At 43.8% G+C, this 23,752-nt stretch overlaps 1 protein-coding gene across 10 annotated transcripts in view; it reads right to left on the bottom strand.

Moving 5' to 3' along the window:
• Window positions 1-23,752, bottom strand: part of LOC109880084 (membrane-associated phosphatidylinositol transfer protein 2) — a 79,372-nt gene that overhangs the window by 28,771 nt on the left and 26,849 nt on the right. For all 10 annotated transcript variants that reach the window (XR_004209031.1, XM_031820852.1, XM_031820792.1 and 7 more), the window contains exons 2-3: window positions 7,553-7,746; window positions 391-605 (exon numbers count right to left, since the gene is read on the bottom strand). Coding sequence is in view for 9 of the 10 variants with exons in the window: in XM_031820852.1 (XP_031676712.1) it covers window positions 391-605; window positions 7,553-7,630 (293 nt within the window). In the remaining variant the exon portion in view is untranslated. The remainder of the gene's footprint in view (window positions 1-390; window positions 606-7,552; window positions 7,747-23,752) is intronic.

The raw sequence follows: 23,752 nt of genomic DNA, 5'->3' as shown, positions 1-23,752 counted from the left end.
GGCTGGCTAGCAGAGCCGCTGACCTGAACACTGTCCATGTCTTGGTTGGCATGCTCAGCAGTGTTCTGACAACTGCTCTGGAAGATTTGCTTGGCTCTTTATTTGGCTCTTAGTAACAGTTTTTTCCTGAAGGGACAGATTGGATAAACAATCACTCCATTATGGATAAGGTTTGACGTTGAGTATACGCTTAAGGGAAACCGTCTCATCATACTGTACTGAAGGGGTTGCCGTCTCAACATGTTAAGCTTTTCCTGTGGAAGTGGGGGAGGCTCCCTGACTATATAGGGGTATAAGGGTAGTACTTCTCTGTGTGGGGTGTAAGGGTGGTATGCCTGTGTGCGTGGGGGTGTAAGGGTGGTACTCCTGTAGGTGGCAGTAGTCTCACACCTTGTGCGGGTGTAGGGGTAGGCGTTCCAGGACTCCTCCTCCACCCGGAGCGCTGCCTTGGGCAGGATGGAGCGGAACCAGCTGGGGATGTGCATGCCGATGTGGTAAACCTTGCGGGTGTACTGGCCGATTCCCCCTGGGCCGTCATCGTACGGCTTGTTCTCCAGGATCTCTACTCCGCTGCCCTCGCCACAGGTCTCATCCCGGCTCTTTTTCTGTTCAGATCACAATAGATTTTCAGTGAGGGGTTAGGTGAGGAAGCATAGGTCAAAAGGTCAAATGAGGACTGAAATCAGGTTAAACGAGGGAGGTCAGGAGAAGCACACTGCTGGAAAGACAACAACGAGTCAAGTGTGGCATCCCCCTAAACCCAAAACGATTCAACTGCTACAAATGTTGTTTTTATGAATCTAAAAAAAACACAGATGATGTGGTCATTTAGCTTCAACAGAATCGGTGAATCACCAAGACATGATGTTGCTTGAGTACTGGATTTCATTAGACTCAAGGCTGTTTCTAGTAGGTCTAGAACGCACCAGGTCTGTTATTTCACTTGTTACATAGGCGACACACAAAATGTTTTCTGCCATAAAACTAATGCTTGAACAAACTCTACCCTGCTGGTAAAGTTCCAGACAGCTGACAGTTGTAAACACACCATGACATGACTCATGTGTGGACAATAACCATTGCATCCAGGTATGACCTACACTGCTTAGTCAGCAGAGTTGGCCAGCCAGTTCAGTGACAAACACCTTTCCCATATTTACATTCCAGGTACACCACAGAAAGGGGGAGAGTGGGGGGCTGAAAGGAGACGTCATAGGGGACTAAATGGTTGGATGACTTTACTTCTCAAACATAACGCAGTGAGATCCACCAGGGAGAGGCTTCATGATGTAAACATGAGGGAAACAGGAGTGCTAAAGGTACACTAGGTAACAGAGTCCAAGTGCTGAGGACGCTGAAAACTTGAGGAGCAAAGGGCAAGGACTACAGTACAACATTTCCAGAGAGTCTGAGTTAATAATAGAGTCAACATGTAAATGTAATGCCTGAGCCACTTCTATTCTCCACTTTGAAACTCTGATACATGTATCTGATTAATTACAGACAGCATTACCGGCATGGAGAAGAAGAGCAGGATAGTGAAGGAGAGCAGGATAGTCAAGGAGAGCAGAGTAGTGAAGGAGCGCAGGCAGTAAATCAGTGGTATGGTGGGGAGATGAGCTGGTGAGTGAGGTGTCCAGCCCTCAAGCCCTCATTACCTCTGACAGGTCGTTCATTAGCCACCCACCCTGCTCTCAACAGCTCCACAGACACAGCTCCACAGACACAGCTCCACAGACACAGACTGAATAACTGCTCTTTCCATGACATAGACTAACCAGGTGAATCCAGGTGAAAGCTATGATCCTTTATTGATGTCACTTATTAAATCCACTTCAAATCAGTGTAGATGAAGGGGAGGAGACAGATTAAATAAGGATGTTTAAGCTTTGAGACAATTTAGACATGGACTATGTACAGTGGGGAGAACAAGTATTTGATACACTGCCGATTTTGCAGGTTTTCCTACTTACAAAGCATGTAGAGGTCTGTAATTTTTATCATAGGTACACTTCAACTGTGAGAGACGGAATCTATAACAAAAATACAGAAAATCACATTGTATGATTTTTAAGTAATTAATTTGCATTTTATTGCATGACATAAGTATTTGATACATCAGAAAAGCAGAACTTAATATTTGGTACAGAAACCTTTGTTTGCAATTACAGAGATCATACGTTTCCTGTAGTTCTTGACCAGGTTTGCACACACTGCAGCAGGGATTTTGGCCCACTCCTCCATACAGACCTTCTCCAGATCCTTCAGGTTTCGGGGCTGTCGCTGGGCAATACGGACGTTCAGCTCCCTCCAAAGATTTTCTATTGGGTTCAGTTCTGGAGACTGGCTAGGTCACTCCAGGACCTTGAGATGCTTCTTACGGAGCCACTCCTTAGTTACCCTGGCTGTGTGTTTCGGGTCGTTGTCATGCTGGAAGACCCAGCCACGACCCATCTTCAATGCTCTTACTGAGAGAAGGAGGTTGTTGGCCAAGATCTCGCGATACATGGCCCCATCCATCCTCCCTCAATACAATGCAGTCGTCCTGTCCCCGAAGAATGATATTTCCACCTCCATGCTTCACGGTTGGGATGGTGTTCTTGGGGTTGTACTCATCCTTCTTCTTCCTCCAAACACGACAAGTGGAGTTTAGACCAAAAAGCTCTATTTTTGTCTCATCAGACCACATGACCTTCTCTCATTCCTCCTCTGGATCATCCAGATGGTCATTGGCAAACTTCAGACGGGCCTGGACATGCGCTGGCTTGAGCAGGGGGAGCTTGCGTGCACTGCAGGATTTTAATCCATGATGGCGTAGTGTGTTACTAATGGTTTTCTTTGAGACTGTGGTCCCAGCTCTCTTCAGGTCATTGACCAGGTCCTGCCGTATAGTTCTGGGCTGATCCCTCACCTTCCTCATGATTATTGATGCCCCACGAGGTGAGATTTTGCATGGAGCCCCAAACCGAGGGTGATTGACTGTCATCTTGAACTTCTTCCATTTGCTAATAATTGCGCCAACAGTTGTTGCCTTCTCACCAAGCTGCTTGCCTATTGTCCTCCCAGCCTTGTGCAGGTTTATCCCTGATGTCCTTACACAGCTCTCTGGTCTTGGCCATTGTGAAGAGGTTGGAGTCTATTTGATTGAGTGTGTGGACAGGTGTCTTTTATACAGGTAATGAGTTCAAACAGGTGCAGTTAATACAGGTAATGAGTGGAGAACAGGAGAACTTCTTAAAGAAAAACTAACAGGTCTGTGAGAGCCGGAATTCTTACTGGTTGGTAGGTGATCAAATACTTATGTCATGCAATAAAATGCAAATTAATTACTTAAAAATCATACAATGTGATTTTCTGTATTTCTGTTTTAGATTCCGTCTCTCACAGTTGAAGTGTACCCATGATAAAAATTACAGACCTCTACATGCTTTGTAAGTAGGAAAATCGGCAAAATCGGCAGTGTATCAAATACTTGTTCTCCCCACAGTATGTGTGCCATTCAGAGGTTGACTGGGCAAGACAAAAGATTGAGGTGCCTTTGAACAGGGTTTCCATGGGTATCAAGACTGGCCCACCACCCAAAGGACATCCAGCCAACTGAGGTAAGCATTGGAGTCAACATCCCCGTGGAATGCAACTCAATATTAGGAAGGTGTTCATAATGTTTTGTACACTCAGTGTACACACACACACACACACACACACACACACACACACACACACACACACACACACACACACACACACACAGAGAGAGAAGCTCAAAAACACTACGCAGAGCATACAGTATAGGCCAATGTACGCACAGCTGCACACACACACACAGCCAGACGTTTACACAAACGGACATACTGTAGTGTGTATACACCCACACACACATGCAAGGCACTTCATTAGCCTGCTGACAGGTGCCTGTGGCCTGTGAGCCTGTGTGCCACTGGCAAGTATCAATCCTGCTCTCCTGCTAGAGGTTGGCTCTTGGTGCTCTGCATCTCACAAGAAACCATCAGGAAGATAACAAATCTGGCAGGTAGCCTAACGGTTAAGAGCGCTGGGCCAGTAACCGAAAGGTCTCTGGTTCGAAGCCGAATAGGTGAAAAATCTGTCGTTGTGCCCTTGAGTAAGGCACCTAACCCTAATTGCTCCTGTAAGTTGCTCTGGATAAGAGCGTCTGCTAAATGACTAAAATTGAAATATAAAAAGGAACCCATTAACCAGAAACAGGTTGAATCAACATGGGTTCTACATCATTTCAACTAAAATGTTCAATATGATGGTGTTGAATCAACATGGAAGACTGATTGGACTTGCAAAACATCATCAACGTAAGGGAATTGTCTTTTTTTCCCACCCAACCTTTTACCTTAATCCAATGACATGGTGAATCTTTTAGTTGATTTGATGTAGAATTCACATTAGTTGACAGTTCAACCAAATGTAAAAACTTGACATTGAACAGACGTCAGTGCCGAGTGGGAATAGGCCTAATGTTCTGGTTGGATCTGTGTGTCAACCATAAAGGGTCTCGAACAAAACTGCAACAAAGCAAAAGGAAGAGGAAGGGAATGCAGGCAGGGGTAATTCATTGCTATTTCAATGTCTTTCCTCATGGTTTTGACAGGCTTCCAGGAGTTAAACACAAACAGAAAGAGTAAGTAACGAATAATTACATTCAGGAAGGAAGGAAGCTACATTATATGAAGCTATTCAGGAAGGACTAAGTATAGAGGACAGTCTGTCATTAAACTATCTGTTGGTGCGGAGTGATTTGTGCTTTTTGAGGTAAGTTTCGGTATTTTTGATATATATATATTTTTTAACATTAAATGCACTTTGCATTACGTGGGTTGAATGCTGTAAAGACACAGGATAAAACTATTTTAAAAAGTCCCTGATGGTAGTGACTGCCCGTGACTGGTTATCAAAGTCCCTGATGGTAGTGACTGCCCATGGCTGGTTATCAAAGTCCCTGATGGTAGTGACTGCCCGTGACTGGTTATCAAAGTCCCTGATGGTAGTGACTGCCCGTGACTGGTTCTCAAAGTCCCTGATGGTAGTGACTGCCCGTGACTGGTTCTCAAAGTCCCTGATGGTAGTGACTGCCCGTGACTGGTTCTCAAAGTCCCTGATGGTAGTGACTGCCCGTGACTGGTTATCAAAGTCCCTGATGGTAGTGACTGCCCGTGACTGGTTATCAAAGTCCCTGATGGTAGTGACTGCCCGTGACTGGTTATCAAAGTCCCTGATGGTAGTGACTGCCCGTGACTGGTTATCAAAGTCCCTGATGGTAGTGACTGCCCATGGCTGGTTATCAAAGTCCCTGATGGTAGTGACTGCCCATGGCTGGTTATCAAAGTCCCTGATGGTAGTGACTGCCCATGGCTGGTTATCAAAGTCCCTGATGGTAGTGACTGCCCATGGCTGGTTATCAAAGTCCCTGATGGTAGTGACTGCCCATGGCTGGTTATCAAAGTCCCTGATGGTAGTGACTGCCCATGGCTGGTTATCAAAGTCCCTGATGGTAGTGACTGCCCATGGCTGGTTATCAAAGTCCCTGATGGTAGTGACTGCCCATGGCTGGTTATCAAAGTCCCTGATGGTAGTGACTGCCCATGACTGGTTATCAAAGTCCCTGATGGTAGTGACTGCCCATGGCTGGTTATCAAAGTCCCTGATGGTAGTGACTGCCCATGGCTGGTTATCCCTTCTTAAATCATCAGTTATTCATGTTACTGAAGGCCTACCTTGATATTGTATTTGTTGCATTTGATAACTTTATTATTTCATTCCAAGTCATCATCTCATCTCCATAGAGCTGCTGCCTATGCTGTCTGACAGAAATCACTATTTTTAGTAGTTCTTCAAAGTAAATAAAGCCTACTATTTTGACTGCTGAGTACCAATACCTTGCAAAGCAACTGCTCTCTACGTATCCCCTCTTGATCACGCATTCTTCTGCCTCTTATGTAGCAGGTGTAAAATAAACATAGGCCGGACATGTAGCCGCGGATTATGGATTATGGTCAGAGTAGGTAATGATCACGTTTTCTGTGCTAAACTATGTAGAACATTGGCCTGTTGTAAACTACAGCTCCCTACTACGTCGCACAGTTCGGGCATGATCGGATTTATCTCTACAGAAACTGCAGCCCAGCGTGCACATTGAACTCACAGAAGAAAATTAAATAATGGAATTCAAATATTTAACCGACATCAGTCAATTAGTTGTTTCAAAAACGAAAAATAACCGAAATGTTGGTTAAATCGCTCAACTCTGCTTTCTGTTCAGCTTCCTCACAACTACCTGGCTGGCTGTATTGACTGCAGGACAGCATTATATCCTGGTACATGCCATGTGGTATCAAATCAGGGAGACATATTTCCTGTTGAGAAGGTTCTCACTTTTCTGAAAGAGCAATATGATGGGTTCTGATTAAACGCGGGAGGGGGGGAGGAAGAGAGCGAGAGAGAGTGCCGACTTAATTTCACTTACACCCTGCATTTGTGATATCTTTGTAAATTTAAGTCGCGATAATGAATTCACAATTAACTATCAATTAAGGAGGCAGCGTGATTAGGTATGAAGATAAATGAGAGATGGCAGTGTGGAACATGGAGTCAGGAGGAGTATGGCCGGCTGGAGTGACAATACTCATACAGTACAGAGAAGAGTTTAAATTGTTCTGAGAGGCCCAGGCAGGCTTGAGCCACTATGCTTACACTGGGGATGAGTCAGGGACCAGCATGCTGCCTGGGGTTGCCCTAGCAACATAAACTAATGAAGACAGGGTATCCACACTCTCCCCAAAATATTTTACTTCTCTCCCCCTCATCCCGTTTTCCCCCCACTCTCCCCAATGTTTCTTCCCTCTTCTCTCCCCCTCATCCCCTGTTTTCCCCCCATTCTCCCCACTGTTTCTTCCCTCTTCTCTCCCCCTCATCCCGTTTTCCCTCCATTCTCCCCACTGTTTCTTCCCTCTTCTCTCCCCCTCATCCCCTGTTTTCCCCCCATTCTCCCCACTGTTTCTTCCCTCTTCTCTCCCCCTCATCCCCTGTTTTCCCCCCATTCTCCCCACTGTTTCTTCCCTCTTCTCTCCCCCTCATCCCCTGTTTTCCCCCCATTCTCCCCACTGTTTCTTCCCTCTCACGCCGTACTCTCTCTCTAACAAAACCTGACTGCCGGCACGCTGCTGATGTCATGGTTACCATGGTCACGGAAACTTCACACCAGCGAGAGAGCGAGGCAGCACAGAGAAGGCTGAGGTCAGGGGGACACGTAACTATGGGTCTCTGATCCAACCAGACAATTTAATGCCATCCCTCCTCCATCCCTTTCCTGCCTGCCTCAGATTGTTAACAACCCATCCATGTGGCTTACCTCTGTTCACTTTGCTGAGGTTTACAATGTGCTTACGGCACTGGCCCAGGATCAATGGCTCTGGAGCGCAACTCCATTTGTTAGAAATGACTGATCAGCCTGACTTCCTGCTAGTGTCAAAGCCCTTCCTCTGATAAAGTACAATGAAAACATGTCTAGTACAAGTCCACACACCTGGATCATGTAGAGCTGGGCGATGCGGTACTCGTCCACGCTCATTGGCATTGGGATCCGATACTCCTTGATCAGCATGGTGAGTCTGGGGTGGGGGGGAGAGGGGTCAGAAGGAGGGGTAGGGACAGAGGGAGGGGAGGGGGGCTTCTATGTGTGGCTCGTCAATTCACTGCTGGCGTCCTCATCGGTGGTGCCTGTGGACGAAAGGAGAGACATAATGGTAACATAGGTGAACAGTTAACAGCAACTGATGATCTTGTCCTGTGTGGCTCAGTTGGTAGAGCATGACGCTTGCAACACCAGGGTTGTGAGTTCAATTCCCACGGGAGACTAGTACGGAAAAGTATGAAAACGTATGCACTCACTACTGTCAGTCGCCCTGGATAAGAGTGTCTGCTACATTACTCAAATGTAAAATCAACAGATTCTAGGTGGTAGTTGGTCATAGAGTGGGTAAAGTTAGCCATCAGTGAGTCTTGAAAAACAGACCTCTTAAAACACACAAAGAAAAATAGGAACTTTCTCAAAGCAGATTCCACAGAATGATTCCACAAATAACACCATTCCGCATGCCTCAAGGCTACAACAGTGTGGCTGCAAAGAACAAAAGTTCAAAATCCTAACCAAAAATACCTGTATTCAAAAACAGTTCTTCGCTTTAGGCAGTGAAATCCCTCTATTTTCACAACTAAGGACATATAATGTCATTCTCAACTGGCTCACACCCAGATAGACAGAAATTGATGACAGGAAAGATGGAGTCTCCGGGGGTATTCGCCCAGTATGGAGTGGTGTTGTTCGCTCAGATCCACAGCTCCTTTCTCAGGGAGATTATAAACTCCACTCCATCCAACAGTAGTCTTCCTGCACGTCTCAGAACCCAGGAAGGCCCCCCCAACCCTAGGCTCAGTTCTTATATACCCCAGTCCAGAGCCAGCGGGCGGGGGCACGCACCTGACCGCCACACAGGACCAGAGTGTGGAGAACAGCCAAACCTCTAAACACCTCAGCACCACATGCCAAGAGCCAGCCTCTCTCCCAGACCTGTTGCTCGATCACATAGGGGGCTCATTCAGCATAAGAGGGATTACACCCGCTGGAAGTGGGGGGCATTGCATCATTTCCTCAGAGCCCCTTATGTATGCTGCTTAACAGTCATTACTATGTGGAATTATGCATATCATAATGTTATTTTTTAACAATGTGGCCAGCGACTGAGACAGAGTGTACTGTATCTAGCTGGACCCTTAGGGCAGAACAACACCTGATGACTACACAGAAACACAACACTGAGCTCTGGTCAAAACACAGTTCCTCATTCCAGGTCCTCACTGGCCTCGTGTCAATAATCCAACTGAATTGTAACTAAATTGTCTATATAATGCAATCACCGATCTGTATTATCATACCATACCATTATCATGTATTATCATACCCTCCAGTTAGTCTCCAGGATCTGTATTCACTGCCTTAGAGATTGTTTCCACTGATCCAATCCCTTTTCCCTATTCTCCTGAAGCCTAACCTTGGGAGAGCAGAGCACAGAGCAGAGTGCAGGCCTGACGCTGGCAGCCCATGGTCATCCACGAGTGATTAGCCCAGCATTGCATAACCATAGCAATCCCCCCAATAGCAGCAACTGTGGTCCTCTCTGGCTCTCAGCCATTCCATCTAATCATGCTAATATTCCCACTGCGTCACTCATCCACTGAACAAAGGCTGGCTTTGAGAGAGGCTCCTAGTGACGCCGCCTGCCACGCTCAGGTCCTCGACCTGTCGAGAGCCCCCCCCCCCCCCCCCCACTTAACCCGTTAAAGGTGAGTGACGCACCACTAGAATACAGAGGACACGGAGGGGACCCATCCAGGTCGACATAAACACTTCTACATCAACACTTAACAGTGATTGAGAGGCAGGCAACACTGGCTAACAGTGTGGGAGGGCTGTGCAGTTTTAAATCTCTTCCTCCTCCGCTATCTCCTTCTATTCTCCACACAGCGGCCTGCTCTAGATGGGACGACACATCCACAAAAGCAGAGCGGAACATCGTGCTCCGCTTAAAATAACCACTCTCCTGGGAAACACTGGCGATAAAAGTAGGCTAGAGAGGGCTACAGAGGAGGCAGGGGCACAGGAGGGAGCCCAGGGGGGTGCAGAAGGACATGCCCACGTTGTTTGGAGAAGAGATAACGTTACTGTAGATAGAGAATCGAATACAGACCACCACTCATCATGCTGACACGCCTGAAGCTGAACAGGTCATTTCAATGTAAAAGGACCCATGAGCCAAGTCCATAGGAGCACGTCAAATAAAAGCTAAGAGTATCTATATTTTTGATGATAAGGCATATATACTTTTTTCACCATTTTCTGTCCTTAATGTCAAGGACTAAGCAAAGGCTTTGATTTCAGGTCAAATGGATCAAAAAGGAATCTTAGAAAACATCTAGCCTTGATTTCAACATCCACCAAAGTCATTTTTTGGCACGTTCCACCCTGGCAGATGTAGAGTTTTGGTCCAGCCTGGTTTTGGTCCAGTTTGGCTCAATTCAGAAATTAATTGAGAATGCCTCAAATTCCATTTAAATTCTTGAATTTGAATTGAAAGAGTAAACAGGATACAGAATTGCAATTTAAATTTAATAAAATATAATTTAATTCGGTGAAATTTAATTGCAATGCCTCTATTTTATATTACGAGTAGTCTACACAAATATACACATTGCACATAAAACATAAATGTTGTTAAATACATGCATATAAAATATTGTTGAAACAATCAACTTAAACGGAATGATCAAAGAAAACAGAACTGCAAGCGAATATTTTAAGTTATTATATTTCATTAATCAGTTACATTTTGTTCAATATGAGAGGGATACTACATTTCCCAGAATGCATTTGTTTGACCCTCAAGTTGACCCTGTGGCCTTCAAAAAGAAGTCAAACTAAGAAAAGGGTTGGCGGAAATATCATTGGCTATTGAGGTTTAAAAGAACATTGTGTCCAGAGAAAAGCTATATATTCTTTGGTAACTGGAAGTGTGTCAGATTCTGTCAGATTCAATGAAATTCTCATGTTCTATGACTGAATGGAATTTACTTTGAATTACACAGAATTCAATTCTGATTAGTGTCACTCAAATTCTACATCCTGTGGGGTGTGGCCAATTTAATTCAAACTCATGAGTTGAATGGGAGTCAATTCCAAAATTGAGCAAACCCCGGTCCGGACTGTCCTTGATTTGGCACATACATAGACGTCCATGATTGATTCAGATTTGTCCTGGTCCGAACCAGACCTAATCTGAACCAATCATAGATGTCTGTTTCACAAGTAGAGTACAGTACTTCAGTAGAGTAGAGCACAGTACAGTAAAAAAAAGTTGAGCATATTATAGTTCAGTATAGTACACTAAAGTAGAGCACAGTAGAGTAAAAAGTTGAGTAGAACATAGTCCAGTACAGTCATGTACAGTAGAATAGAGTACACAGTAGAGCACACTAGTATGTACTGTATTGTACTGAACCACTCTACTGAACTCGACTGAACTACTGCTGTGCTGTATTATACTGTACTCGGAGTTCTACCATGCTGTACTTTGATGTTCTGATTACCCAAATATGTTCTTGTTTGGGGGTGGAGCTCATTAAAATAATAACCCGTGTGTAGAATACCAAAACATGCAAAGGAGGAGTATTCAGACCCCTGGACTTTTTCCACATTTTGTTAGGTTATAGTCTTGTTGTAATTTTTTAAAATTGAACCTTTCTTTAACTAGGCAAGTCAGTTATTATTTACAACGACGGCCTAGGAACAGTGGGTTAACTGCCTTGTTCAGGGGCAGAACGACAGATTCTTACCTTGTCAGCTCGGGGATTCAATCTAGCAACCTTTTGGTTACTGACCCAATGCTCTAACCACTAGGCTACCTGATCAATCTACAAACAATGCAAAGCAAAACCATTTTTAAAACTTTTTTTTGTGCTAATTTATCAAATAAATAAAAACTGAAATATTACATTTACATAAGTATTCAGACCCTTTACTCAGTACTTTGTTGCGTATGACACTACAAGCGTTGCACAGCTTAATTTATTTATTTATTTAAAAAATGTACCTTCTTTTCTCCCCAATTTCGTGGTATCCAATTGTTGTAAGTAATTACTATCTTGTCTCATCGCTACAACTCCCGTACGGGCTCGGGAGAGACCTCCGAAACAACCCAACCAAGCCGCACTGCTTCTAAACACAGCGCGCCTCCAACCCGGGAGCCAGCCGCACCAATGTGTCGGAGGAAAGACCGTGCACCTGGCTACCTTGGTTAGCACGCACTGCACCCGCCCCGCCACAAGAGTCGCTGGTGCGCGATGAGACAAGGATATCCCTACCGGCCAAACCCTCCCTAACCCGGACGACGCTAGGCCAATTGTGCGTCGCCCCACGGACCTCCCAGTCACGGCCGGCTGTGACAGAGCCTGGAGTCTCTGGTGGCACAGCTAGTGCTGCGATGCAGTGCCCAAGACCACTGCGCCACCTGGGAGGCCTCTGCACAGCTTTATTTGGAGAGTTTCTCCCATTCTTCTCTGCAGTTCCTCTAAAGCTCTGTCAGGTTGAATAGGGAGTTTTTCCTAGCCACCGTGCTTCTACACCTGCATTGCTTGCTGTTTGGGGTTTTAGCCTGGGTTTCTGTACAGCACTTTGAGATATCAGCTGATGTAAGAAGGGCTATAGAAATACATTTGATTGCTGAGGAAATTGTTTTATTTAATCCATTTTAGAATAAGGCTGCAACATCACAAAATATGTTCAACGTGTCAGAATACTTCCCGAAGGCACTGTATACCATTGTGTACCTATATAGGATATATCACCATGAAGAGAATGACATTCATATACATAATTATACATTTTTGTGTAGTACAGATCAGGAACCTATGATGAAATTCTGTTACCACAATTCTGGGTGTCAATCCACTTCACTTACGGTAGATCAATAACCAAAATATATTTTCTCTAAGTCAAGGTGACATGTCATAGCAGAAACCCTATTCTTTCTGCAGACATCTTTTAATCTTAATTCAGAGCAGATATTTAAGTTATTTGGAAAATGTGGTCACATAACAGAATTTAGGTAAAATCCCCCTCAGTTTAACAAACTTTGCATCTGCACAGTTCTTCTTCCAAAACTTTAAAATTAATGTTATTTGTTGGGCATTAAGTTTTAAAGTGAAAAATCTCAGCACTCATAAAAACAAAAAGTCTCAGTGCAATTCTGTTACTGTGGAATTGCCCAACACTACCTTTCAATCACCCTTTAGCCTGGTTCCACTATGCCAAAACACATGATCTAATCCCTGCAGCTTTGTAATATTGAGCATTGATGAGGAAACAAAAATTGTGAAATCAATTTTCACAACTCCATGCTCTAGTGCTCTTATAGTCAAACTCATAATGATGAAATGGTCCATTGCGACCAATGTCGGTCAACACAGCAGCAGCAGGACAGATTCAATTCAGGCACAAGCCAGGATAATGATTGGGGTGAGAGCCATTTAAGAGATTTAATTAAATAGCCTATAGCAAGGGAGGGTGCATACTGGTAAAAAAAAAAAAAAATATATATATATATATATATATATATATATATAGCTTCTGACTTCTGAAAATTAGACCTGGTCTCAATGAGCTACCCTGATTTAAAAAAATATATGTATTTTTTTTAAATCAGGGTAGCTCATTGAGACCAGGTCTAATTTTCAAATGAGGCAAATTCAACAAACATTCCAATAATTAAAAAAAACTACAGGTTACAATTTCTAAAAACTAAAATGTCAAAACAATACATTTTGATATTTAATCAAAACAAATGTATTCTCATTTAACAAATTCAAAATTAGACTCTAAATTGCCCTAGCGGCACCAGGGAATCAAGATGCAGGGAGTTCTGCAGGTTATTCCACAAATTGGGGTCATTAAAACTGAAGGCGGACTTGCAGTCCAGACCCAAGGAACCTCAAGAGTTGAACAGGTTTGGTAACTCATGTTTTCATACTTCAACAACAAAGTTAGGTAAGTCAGAAGCTTGTGTAGTAGAACTTTGTAAACAAAAATGGAATAGTTTAGGGATCTATGGGACTTTAATGTGGACCAGCCAACCTTTTGATACAGGATGCAGTGATGCTTATTAAAACTGTCCCCTATGATAAAGCAAAGGGCACTACGGTAGACGGCATCCAAAGGTTTCAGAGTCGTGGCTGCTGTATTCTGGTAAATGATGTCACCATAGTCAAGAACTGGCAGGAAGGTTGACTGTACAATCTGCTTCCTGCTGTTTAGAGGCAGAATAAGGCAGACACTGTTTAGATGTTATCTAGGGGAAGTGGAACAGGGGGAAATCTACACAGAGGAGAGTGTGTGAAAGATTAGGCTGAGTTTTAAACTCAAAGTAGACAGCCCTCGGCTCTAAACCCTCAGCCCTTGAATAACGTTTTACATCGTCACATCCGAGTGTACGTTGAATGTCCCTTGCCCAAGCTAGGGAGAGTGATGATCGCTGAGGCAACGTCCTTGAAGGTGACCTTAAAAACAACCAACCTAAAGCTATTAATGTAATGTTACCTAGTAAGCTAACATTTCTAGCTAGCACTCATGTCAGGTAGATAGCTACAGTTACCCATAGCTGGCTAGCTAGTTTTATAGTTTGGTAATTTATTCAAATTTATTCCAATGAATCTGGCAACGTTTTATAGTCTCATCGCTATGAGACTAAGCCAATGTCCAACACTAAAATCAATCAATCAATCAAATATATATATATATATATATATATATATATATTTGATTGATTGATTGATTGATTGATTTTAGTGTTGGACATTGGCTTAGTCTCATAGCGATGAGACTATAAAACGTTGCCAGATTCATTGGAATAAATTTATATATATAGTTTTTAGCACGCTAGCTTCATACTTTTTCTGACATTCCGAAAATGCAGCCCTTTTTATAAAATGTGACACTTCGCGGCCACCAGAGTTCGACATGTGACTACAGTTTGCATTGAATTGTGGGTCATATTAACCCCGCAAGTGACCAAAGTTGTTCACTCGCTCCCTCCAGCTAAATCGAGGGTTGAGGGGGCAACGTTATTGAATTGGACCTCCACTTAAGATGGCAATCAAACTGCATCCGGTTTCGATGGGGATTCACCTAAGGGAAAGTGGATGGGCAAGTGCAGAGGGGGTAAAAATAATGTGTTTGGGCTGCAGCCTAAGTATTTGAGTCACCACCCAAATGGACAAATTTAGGCCTACTTCTCTAGTGCTATTTGATGAAACACACCCTCTCACACCCACAGATGCTAATGCAGTCTTGAATACAGTAACACGCACACTGACAGAAACATACAGTATTCTGCCATGCTCAAAAACACACTGCTGACTGTTCAGCAGTCAAGACAGAGGAGAGGAAGGCCCCTGTGTCCTTGTCCCTACAGACCTCTGCAGTCAGAAAAAGTGAGTGAGTGATAAGGTATGAGAGAAAGAGAGATGGATAGAGAGATTCCGACACGCCGGTGCACTGTCACGGCGTGGCTCTGTCCAGGGGGACCTGATGGGAGCCTGTGGGGCAGCAATGATGATGCTGCAGAAAGGGATTGTGCTGACGCATGCAAATATAGCCCAGCCCGCCTCACTGTCTGCCACACAGCCATCAACATACAAGACTCATGAGCCTCTCGCTTCACCACTCAGAGATGGGGGAGAGGGAAGCCTCTCCTTCTCTATCATAGTTACTCTTCTGCTCCCTTCCCATCTCCTCCCTCTGTCAATGTCTCTTTCAATAATCTATTTAATGCGCTCTCTCAGTCTCTACCAAACTTTCAGAGCCTCCTGCAAAAGACGCACTCACAAACTAACACACCAGTAAGGTCAAACTCCTCTAAAACCTTTCTGTGCATTAAACAGACAGGCCAGATAGAGAGACTGGAGTAGGACTGTTGCGGTGACCGTATTACCGCCACACCAGCGGTCATGAAGACAGTCAAATTCCACGTTACTTTTTAGTCACGTAATTAGGCTCCTCCATGCTCTGATGCTGCTGATGTAGCCTACCAAACTTGCTAACTGCCTGGTACTCAAGCACTCGATTGTCCCTCTAATCACTCTGACATCAAAGCAAATGTAATCAAAAATCTAATCAAACACTTCCTGAGAGCCCATGAGCTCATGTTGTGCAACATTTCTATAGGCTATTCAATTGTGTGAGAAAACAGAGTGATGTCCTCTATTAAAAAGAGGAGGATCCATCAGCTTTCTATAAGTTAGGCCTACTATATTTATTTCTCAACTTTCCTAATATTAAGCACATTGCTTATCTTAACAAGAGTCTACCTGGATGGCATGAAAATGAACCACAGGAAAAGCATCCTCCATTCGCTATTTAAGTGCAGAGATGAGATGTATTTTTTCCCCTGCCCTTATTTTGGGACAGGTGCATGATAATGGTCCATCCTAAATATATACATATATTATTTAGTATATGTCAAGACTAGATTAAATCAAGAATAGTCTGATGGGTGACAATATTAGCCTATCACTTGTGAATGATCCCCAGCTTAATGCAAGAAACAATACCTTTTGTTTGTGACTCTTCATAATCATAGTCGCACACCTCATGTAGCCTAGCGAAATAGGCCTATATGTTTGATAAAAGGTTTGTATCACAACTAAAGTGGCCAAATAACTTCTTAAAATGAAGCACATTCATCTGCTTTACAACGAGTGTAGAGCCTAACTGGCATACTGAGCGTGAACTTCAAGTTTGGAAAATATAGTTTTCACCATAAAATAATTACATGTATAATCGCATTTGTGGTCACTTTTGATAATGCTGTTTTCCCACTAATGGAACATTCGCGCTTAAAGCCTACTGCCGTGTGAGCATTGCTACGCTTATTATGTGAAGAATTAGCATAGTTTACCAACATTTAAAAGCTAAACGTTTGGAGCTGTTGCATCAGCCTCGTTGCTTTTCAACTTTTTTTATGCTAGTGGTTGTACTAATTTGGGATCTATCTATTCCACAACTGTCTCAGACCATGTTTGGGATATTTATTTCTTGCACAGAATAGGTCAACTTTTGTACTATGGGGGATAGTAGATTGGCATAGGTTAGTGCTTTTGCTGTTCGTTAGGCCTACTCATCTATTTGGCTGATGAAAAGTAAATGTGGACAGTTGTTCCAATATCTTCAATATGCACTTGTAGCCTGTGAGAAAGACCCAATCACTTGATGGAGAGCTGTGTGAGTGAGATGAGAGGTGCCGCCGGGAAATTTGAGGCATTATCAAGTGCTTCTCAAAATGTGAATGACAGACTGACGAAGTGTACAGCCGGCACAACAAAACCAAAGCAGAGCTCATGCCTTTCAAGCAACTTTTTTCAAATCAGAGTTGCATCGCGCAGCCTTACAATGTATTACAAATCTAAACATATAGCCAAACGTTTGTAGAACAACTAAAGTTACATAAATAACTCTAAATTAAGCATATAGGAGTACCTATTTCTTTGTTAACCGCTTAACACAGGATAGCCGCATGTGCTCACTCCCTCAAATCGTTTGGAGAAAATATCATTTCTATTTTATTCAGCTTTGTTCAATTGTATTCTTCATGCTATCAAAAAATATAAAATAATGCCACGGAATTGTAACCAAATCTTCTCTGCTAAATGAACAAGTAGCCCACAGCCATATGGTATAGCCAGATCAGGACCTAACAGAAGGACAACTCATGGTATGCTATTCTGTTATGAAATGGACTACATTTCCTTCATATCACGTTTCTTTAGACCTGTCTAAAATAACTAATGGATTTATTGTGAAGGTGTAGGCTATGTTACATGGTTTAATACTTTTAAAATGTAGATGTTCCAAAAGGTCTGCATCAGTGGCTTGTAGACTGTGTGGAAGCCAGGAGATGCTAAATGTGTTTGTTAATTAAAGGTCAAATACCGTGACAAGATTTGGTGACCGCCACAGCTCTAGTCTGGTGCACTGATGGTTGACACAGGTGCTTAAGGGAAACGGAGAGCAGCATCCTAGCAAACCTCCCCATCAAACAGGTAATTACTTCAATTACTCTTCAGTCTTTTTTCCTCAATCTTTTCTACTGAACAGTGTAAATCAGCACTGTTCCTCAACCGAACACCATACTCTTTCTAATAATGGCTTAGCAGTTTTCCCAGATTGAGTGAAGCAAGTTTCCTGCAAGATGCTACACAGAAAATGCCATGACAGAAAACAACCGGTAATCTTTCAACAACTAGAATCAATTAACAATTATACAGATGCCGGTCACTCATGTACCACCAGCAACATTCACATAGACCGCTTGCACCACGCTTTGCCTAGAAAAAAAGACAGCCCCCTCTCATACATGCACACTAAGTCTAAAAATAGAATGGACACAATAATCCAAGTATATGCAAGCGAGCAGAGCGCTTGACGCTGTACGTTTATAAACTCAGCAAAAAATTCAACAGCGCTTTTTCAGGACCCTGTCTTTCAAAGATAATTCGTAAAAATACAAATAACTTCACAGATCTTTATTGTAAAGGGTTTAAACACTGTTTCCCATGCTTGTTCAATGAACCATAAACAAGTAATGAACATGCACCTGTGGAACAGTCATTAAGACACTAACAGCTTACAGATGACAGGCAATTAAGGTCACAGTTATGAATACATAGGACACACACTTCTACGGACTCTGAAAAACACCAAAAGAAAGATGCCCAGGGTCACTGCTCATCTGCATAAACGTGCCTTAGGCATGCTTCAAGGAGGCATGAGGACTGCAGATGTGGCCAGGGCAATACATTGCAATGTCTGTACTGTGAGACGCCTAAGACGGCGCTACAGGAAGACAGGATGGACAGCTGATTGTTCACAGTGGCGGACCACGTGTAACATCTGCACAGGCAACAACAACTGCCGAAGTTACACCAGGAACGCACAATCCCTCCATCAGTTTTCAGACTGCCTGCAATAGGCTGAGAGAGGCTGGACTGAGGGCTTGTAGGCCTGTTGTAAGGCAGGTCCTCACCAGACATCACCGGCAACAACGTCGCCTATGGGCACAAACCCACTGTCGCTGGACCAGACAGGACTGGCAAAAAATTCTACCCCCTTGGTAGTGACGCAATAGCAGCACACAGCGACCCCACAGCACTTATCTGGTGGGCTGAGGATTCTCTACTAAAACTAGTCTACTGAACCAATGTGGATGGGTGTTATCTGAAGGGTTTCTCAGGGGTTTATAAATAAAGTTATTTGAATTCTATTGAATTGAATAGCGGTGGCCAGCAGCAAGGGAGTAAGATCTGGTGTAACATATTGATGTGTGCTGCACCCAGATCTCTCCCTGCTAACCCCTCTGTACTGCTAACTTGAAAATCCTCCATATGATTGCTTGAGCACAAGTTTGTGCCCTCACTTGCTCCCCTCTCAGGTGGCACACTGACCTCTGCCTTGTGGATGGTGTTGCTGTAAGTCTGGCTAACCAAGACAGAGTATGAGCAGGACATCAAACAACCCTCCTCAAAACTCCTGACACTCTACTGACACAGCATCTTTTCCCCTGACATGACTGTGAAAATCGTGGACGATACTGCTGACTGTGAACACACCTTTCATCATTTTAGACATGGAAGAGCACAGGCTGCGTTTGCAATGAGACCGATTCCTCAATATCCGCTACTAGCCTGAGGAACCAGGTACCTAGGGAGGTCATTCAAAACTAGGGCTGTTACGGTGACCTTATTACCACCATACAGGAGTTATAACCACAGTCAAATACCACTTGATAGGTACTCAGCGCTCTATTGTCCCTCTAATCACTCGGACATTTGAAAATGCAATCGAAAATCAAATCAAAACACTTCATGACAGCCCTGGCATTCAGAGTTTGAGCAGAATAGGATCACCTGTTGCTCATAGCTGGATGATGCATGGAATGAAATAAGTGTTCCTATAAGCCCATGTTGCACAGCATTTTTATAGGCTATGCAATTGCGTGAGTAAGCAAGAGTTTTGATGGCAGGTCCTCGTATTCCCTCTGCAGCTTCCAACTGGAGAGGGTGTGACCACAGACAAGGCCTGGAGCAGGGCTGGTAGTCTCTTAGATGAGAGAGGTGTGTAGCGCCTCGCAGCGCCATGTTCCTCAGGTGCATGACGGCTTTGTGTGGCAGTGTAGGCTGAGGTGGGTGGTGACAGTCGTCTCTTCTTCGGAGCACCTCAACTATAGCAGGTCAGAAGGGCTAGCTGGAGCAGTCTGAGCAGTTGGCTTCTGAGCCCTTACCCGCTAGTTACTTAAGCAGACTCTACATTGGCATGACCCCACTAGTGGGGGTCCGGTAATAACCAGGCAGATGTGTCCACATCCAGACTTTTATTCTGTTAGTCACCACAACACAGTCGCACACACACATTTACATCAGAAGTGATCTTGTGGTTATTGCGAATGCATGCACACATTTTTCTAGAAAACACACTGAAAACTTGGTCCCCAGCCAAACTTCTGTCCTCATTGGCTGAAGACAATAACTACTCTGAGCTAGAGTGGGAGAGTCCAAATGTCCATCCGGGCACACCAATTGGCTGAAGCCAGAAGACAGACTGTGACAGCTGAGAAAGGGAGAAAACAGGACTGTGGGGAAAAACAGTTAACCCACTGTTCCTAGGCAGTCATTGAAAATAAGAATTTGGTCTTAACTGACTTGCTTGGTTAAATAAAAGTAAAATAAAATAAAGTGCACAGGCATGACCCTTCTTACAGTTTGTATCATAACTAAAGTGGCCTGTAGGCCAAAGACCCCTGGAACACGGTTGGAGAGCTCATAGCCTACAGAAGAGGGCTGTCATGGGCCTTTTACTTAAGAGTGGCTTCTGTCTGGCCACTCTACCATAAAGGCCTGATTGGTGGAGTGCTGCAGAGATGGTTGTACTTCTGGAAGGTTCTCCCATCTACACAGAGGAACTATAGAGCTCTGTCAGAGTGACCAACGGGTTCTTGGTCACCTCCCTGACCAAGGCCCTTCTCCCCCGATGGCTCAGTTTGGCCTGGCGGCCAGCTGTAGGGAGAGTCTTGGTGGTTCCAAACTTCTTCCATTTAAGAATGATTGTGTTCTTGTGGACCTTGATCAAGGATGATCAATGGAAACAGGATGCACCGGAGCACAATATTGAAACTCATAGCAAAGGGTCTGAATACTTACGTTTAAAAAAATTATTTAAAAAAAAATGTATTATACATTTGCTAACATTTCTAAAAACCTGTTTTCAATTTGTCATTATGGGTTACTGTGTGTAGACTGATGAGGAAACAAATGTATTCAGTACATTTCAGAATAAGGCAATAAGGTAACAAAATGTGGAAAAAGGGCAGGGGTCTGAATACTTTCCGAATGCACTGTATATCTAATGACCAATTTAAATTGAGAATAGTCCCATGGGTGCTAATATTATTAAGTGCTTGTCAAATTGTGAATGAGAGACTGATGAAGTGTGTGCAGCCTGTTCAAGAAACAGAGCAGCATTAGGCTATATGTTTTTTTATACACTAATGTTTGTCTCACAACTAATGCCCATGATTTTGGAATGAGATGTTCGACGAGCAGGTTGTCCACATATTTTTGGTCATGTAGTGTATGTATGTATAACTTTATGAGCTGGATTGACTGTCTTTGCAATTAATTTATTTTCTTTTGAGCTTGTTAGCATATTTAGCTAGCAGCTTCCATGGAATTTCACTATTACTAGTGCTAATTTTTGTTAGCATTCTGGTAATAGATGTCCAATGTGCTTTGAGTTTATGTACTAACCTGGTAATACCGTAAATCCCGGGATGAGAGAAGGACGCTATGACGATATGATACTGCCCAACCATAAATTGAACTTTCCATGGTTCCAGAGACGAAAGATGGCGCAGACGGAGACGGGCGACATCTTATGAGTTCCAACCCAATTTAGCTATATAGGGACTTTTATCTTGTTTATCTTAACTTTTTTTGTACAGAATGCCAATACTATTATCACGTATGACCACCAAGCACTTCTGGATAACAGATCGACAGTTACTAACCTTGATTTCAACTTCAACTCAGCTGTTCATACCAGATCCTGTTCCTTGGATCCATGGGCTACCAAAACACGGCATACGTAAACGCTGGACATGACGTTGAGTCCTAGTGAAAATGAGGTGAAGAGAAAACCGAATGGTGCTCCCCTCTGTTCTATTAGCAAATGTCCAGAGACTTGAAAAGCTGCAATATTATATATGTCTTACTGAAACATGGCTGGATGATGATGCAATGCACATAGTACTCAGTGGATTATCCATGCAGTGGCAGGATAGGATGGCGGCTTTGGGGAAAACGAAAGGAGGCGGTGTGTTTTTTTCATAAATAACAACTGGTTTGCTGCTTCGAATGTGAAGAAAATCTCAAGCTCTTGCTCACCCGATGTAGAATACCTTATGGTAAACTGCAGATCTTTTTGTCTACCAACAGAGTTCTAATCTGTAATTATCATGGCGGTCTACATTCCTCCACAGGCCAACACCACTCTGGCACTCAACAAACTATATGGGGCCATAAACAAACAAAAAAACGCTCACCCAGAGGCAGCATTTCTGGTGGGTTGAGACATTAATGCTGCCCTACCGTCCTACCGCACTTATACCAACACGTCTCCTGCGCCACTAACCTCTAGACCACTTTTATTCTATCCACAGAAACGCCCTCCCTCATCCTCCCTTTGGCAAATCTGACCATGACTCCATTCTCCTGCTTCCCGTTTACAAACAAAAGCTCAAACAGGAAGTACCAGTGACGCGCTCAATACAGAAGTGTCCGGACGAAGCAGATGCGAGGCTACTGTTTTGCTAGTACAGACTGGGATGTGTGTTCCAGGATTCATCCGATAACATTGAGGAGTTTAATACAAGTCACAGGCTTCGTCAATAAGTGCATAGACTATGTCATCCCCACAGTGACTAGAAGAAGGCATCCCAACCAAAAACCATGGATTACAGGCAACATATGCGTGCTGGGCTAAAGGCTACCGTTTACAATGAACGGGACACGGACGCATACAAGAAATCCTGCTATAACCGCAGACGAAACATCCAACATGCATTAGGACAACATAGGAGGAAGGTAAAATCCTATTACACTGGCCAAGACACTGGTCATATGTGGTAGAGCTTGAAGACAATAATGAATTACAAAAGGGAAACCCAGCCATGAGCTGCCCAGTGACACAGAACTCCCAAATGAGCTAAATGCCTTCTATGCTCTCATCGAGGAATATAACACTATGTCTTGCATGAAAGCCCCTGCTTTTCCAGATGACTGTGTGATCTCTCTCTCCATGGCCGATGTGAGCAAAACGTTTAAACAGGTTAACAATCACAAGGCTACCGGGCACGTTCTCAAAGAAGATATTTTCAATCTCTCCTTGTCCCAGTCTGTAATGCCAACATTTTTCAAGCTGACTACCATTGTCTCTTTCCCCAAAAGCTCCAAGATAACCTGCCTAAATGCCCTGTAGCACTCACATCTGTAATAATGAAGCGCTTTGAAAGGTTGGCCATGACACACATCAACACCATCATCCCAGACCCACTCAAATTTGCATACTTCCCCAACAGATGACGTAATCTCAATTGCACATCACACTGCCCTCTCCCACCTGGACAAGAGGGGAAATAACTACAGCTCAGCGTTCAACACCATAGTCCCCTCCAAGCTCATCACCAAGCTAAGGACCCTGGGACTGAACCCCTTCCTCTGCTGGACATCCTGAAGGGTCAAGCCTCAGGTGGGGAATGTAGGCAACAATACCTTCCCCACGCTGACCCTCAAAACAGGGGGCCCTCAGGGGTGTGTCCCCTCCTGTACTCTCTGTTCACCCACGACTTCAACACCATCACGGGGGTGATCGGCCTGATCACTGATGGTGATGAGACAGCCTACAGGAAGGAGGTCAGAGACATAGCAGTGTGTTGCCAGGACAACAACCTCTCCCTCAATGTCAGTAAGACCAAGAAGCAGATCTTGGACCATAAGAGAAAGAGGGGAGAACACGCCCCTATCCATATCGACGAGGCTGTTGCGGAACAGGTTGAGAGCGTTAAGTTCC

The sequence above is a fragment of the Oncorhynchus kisutch genome, linkage group LG3 (genome assembly GCF_002021735.2).
Source record: "Oncorhynchus kisutch isolate 150728-3 linkage group LG3, Okis_V2, whole genome shotgun sequence".
Classification (NCBI taxonomy): domain Eukaryota; kingdom Metazoa; phylum Chordata; class Actinopteri; order Salmoniformes; family Salmonidae; genus Oncorhynchus; species Oncorhynchus kisutch.
The sequence above is the reverse complement of the archived record's forward strand: the minus strand, read 5'-3'. Positions and strand labels throughout refer to the sequence as shown.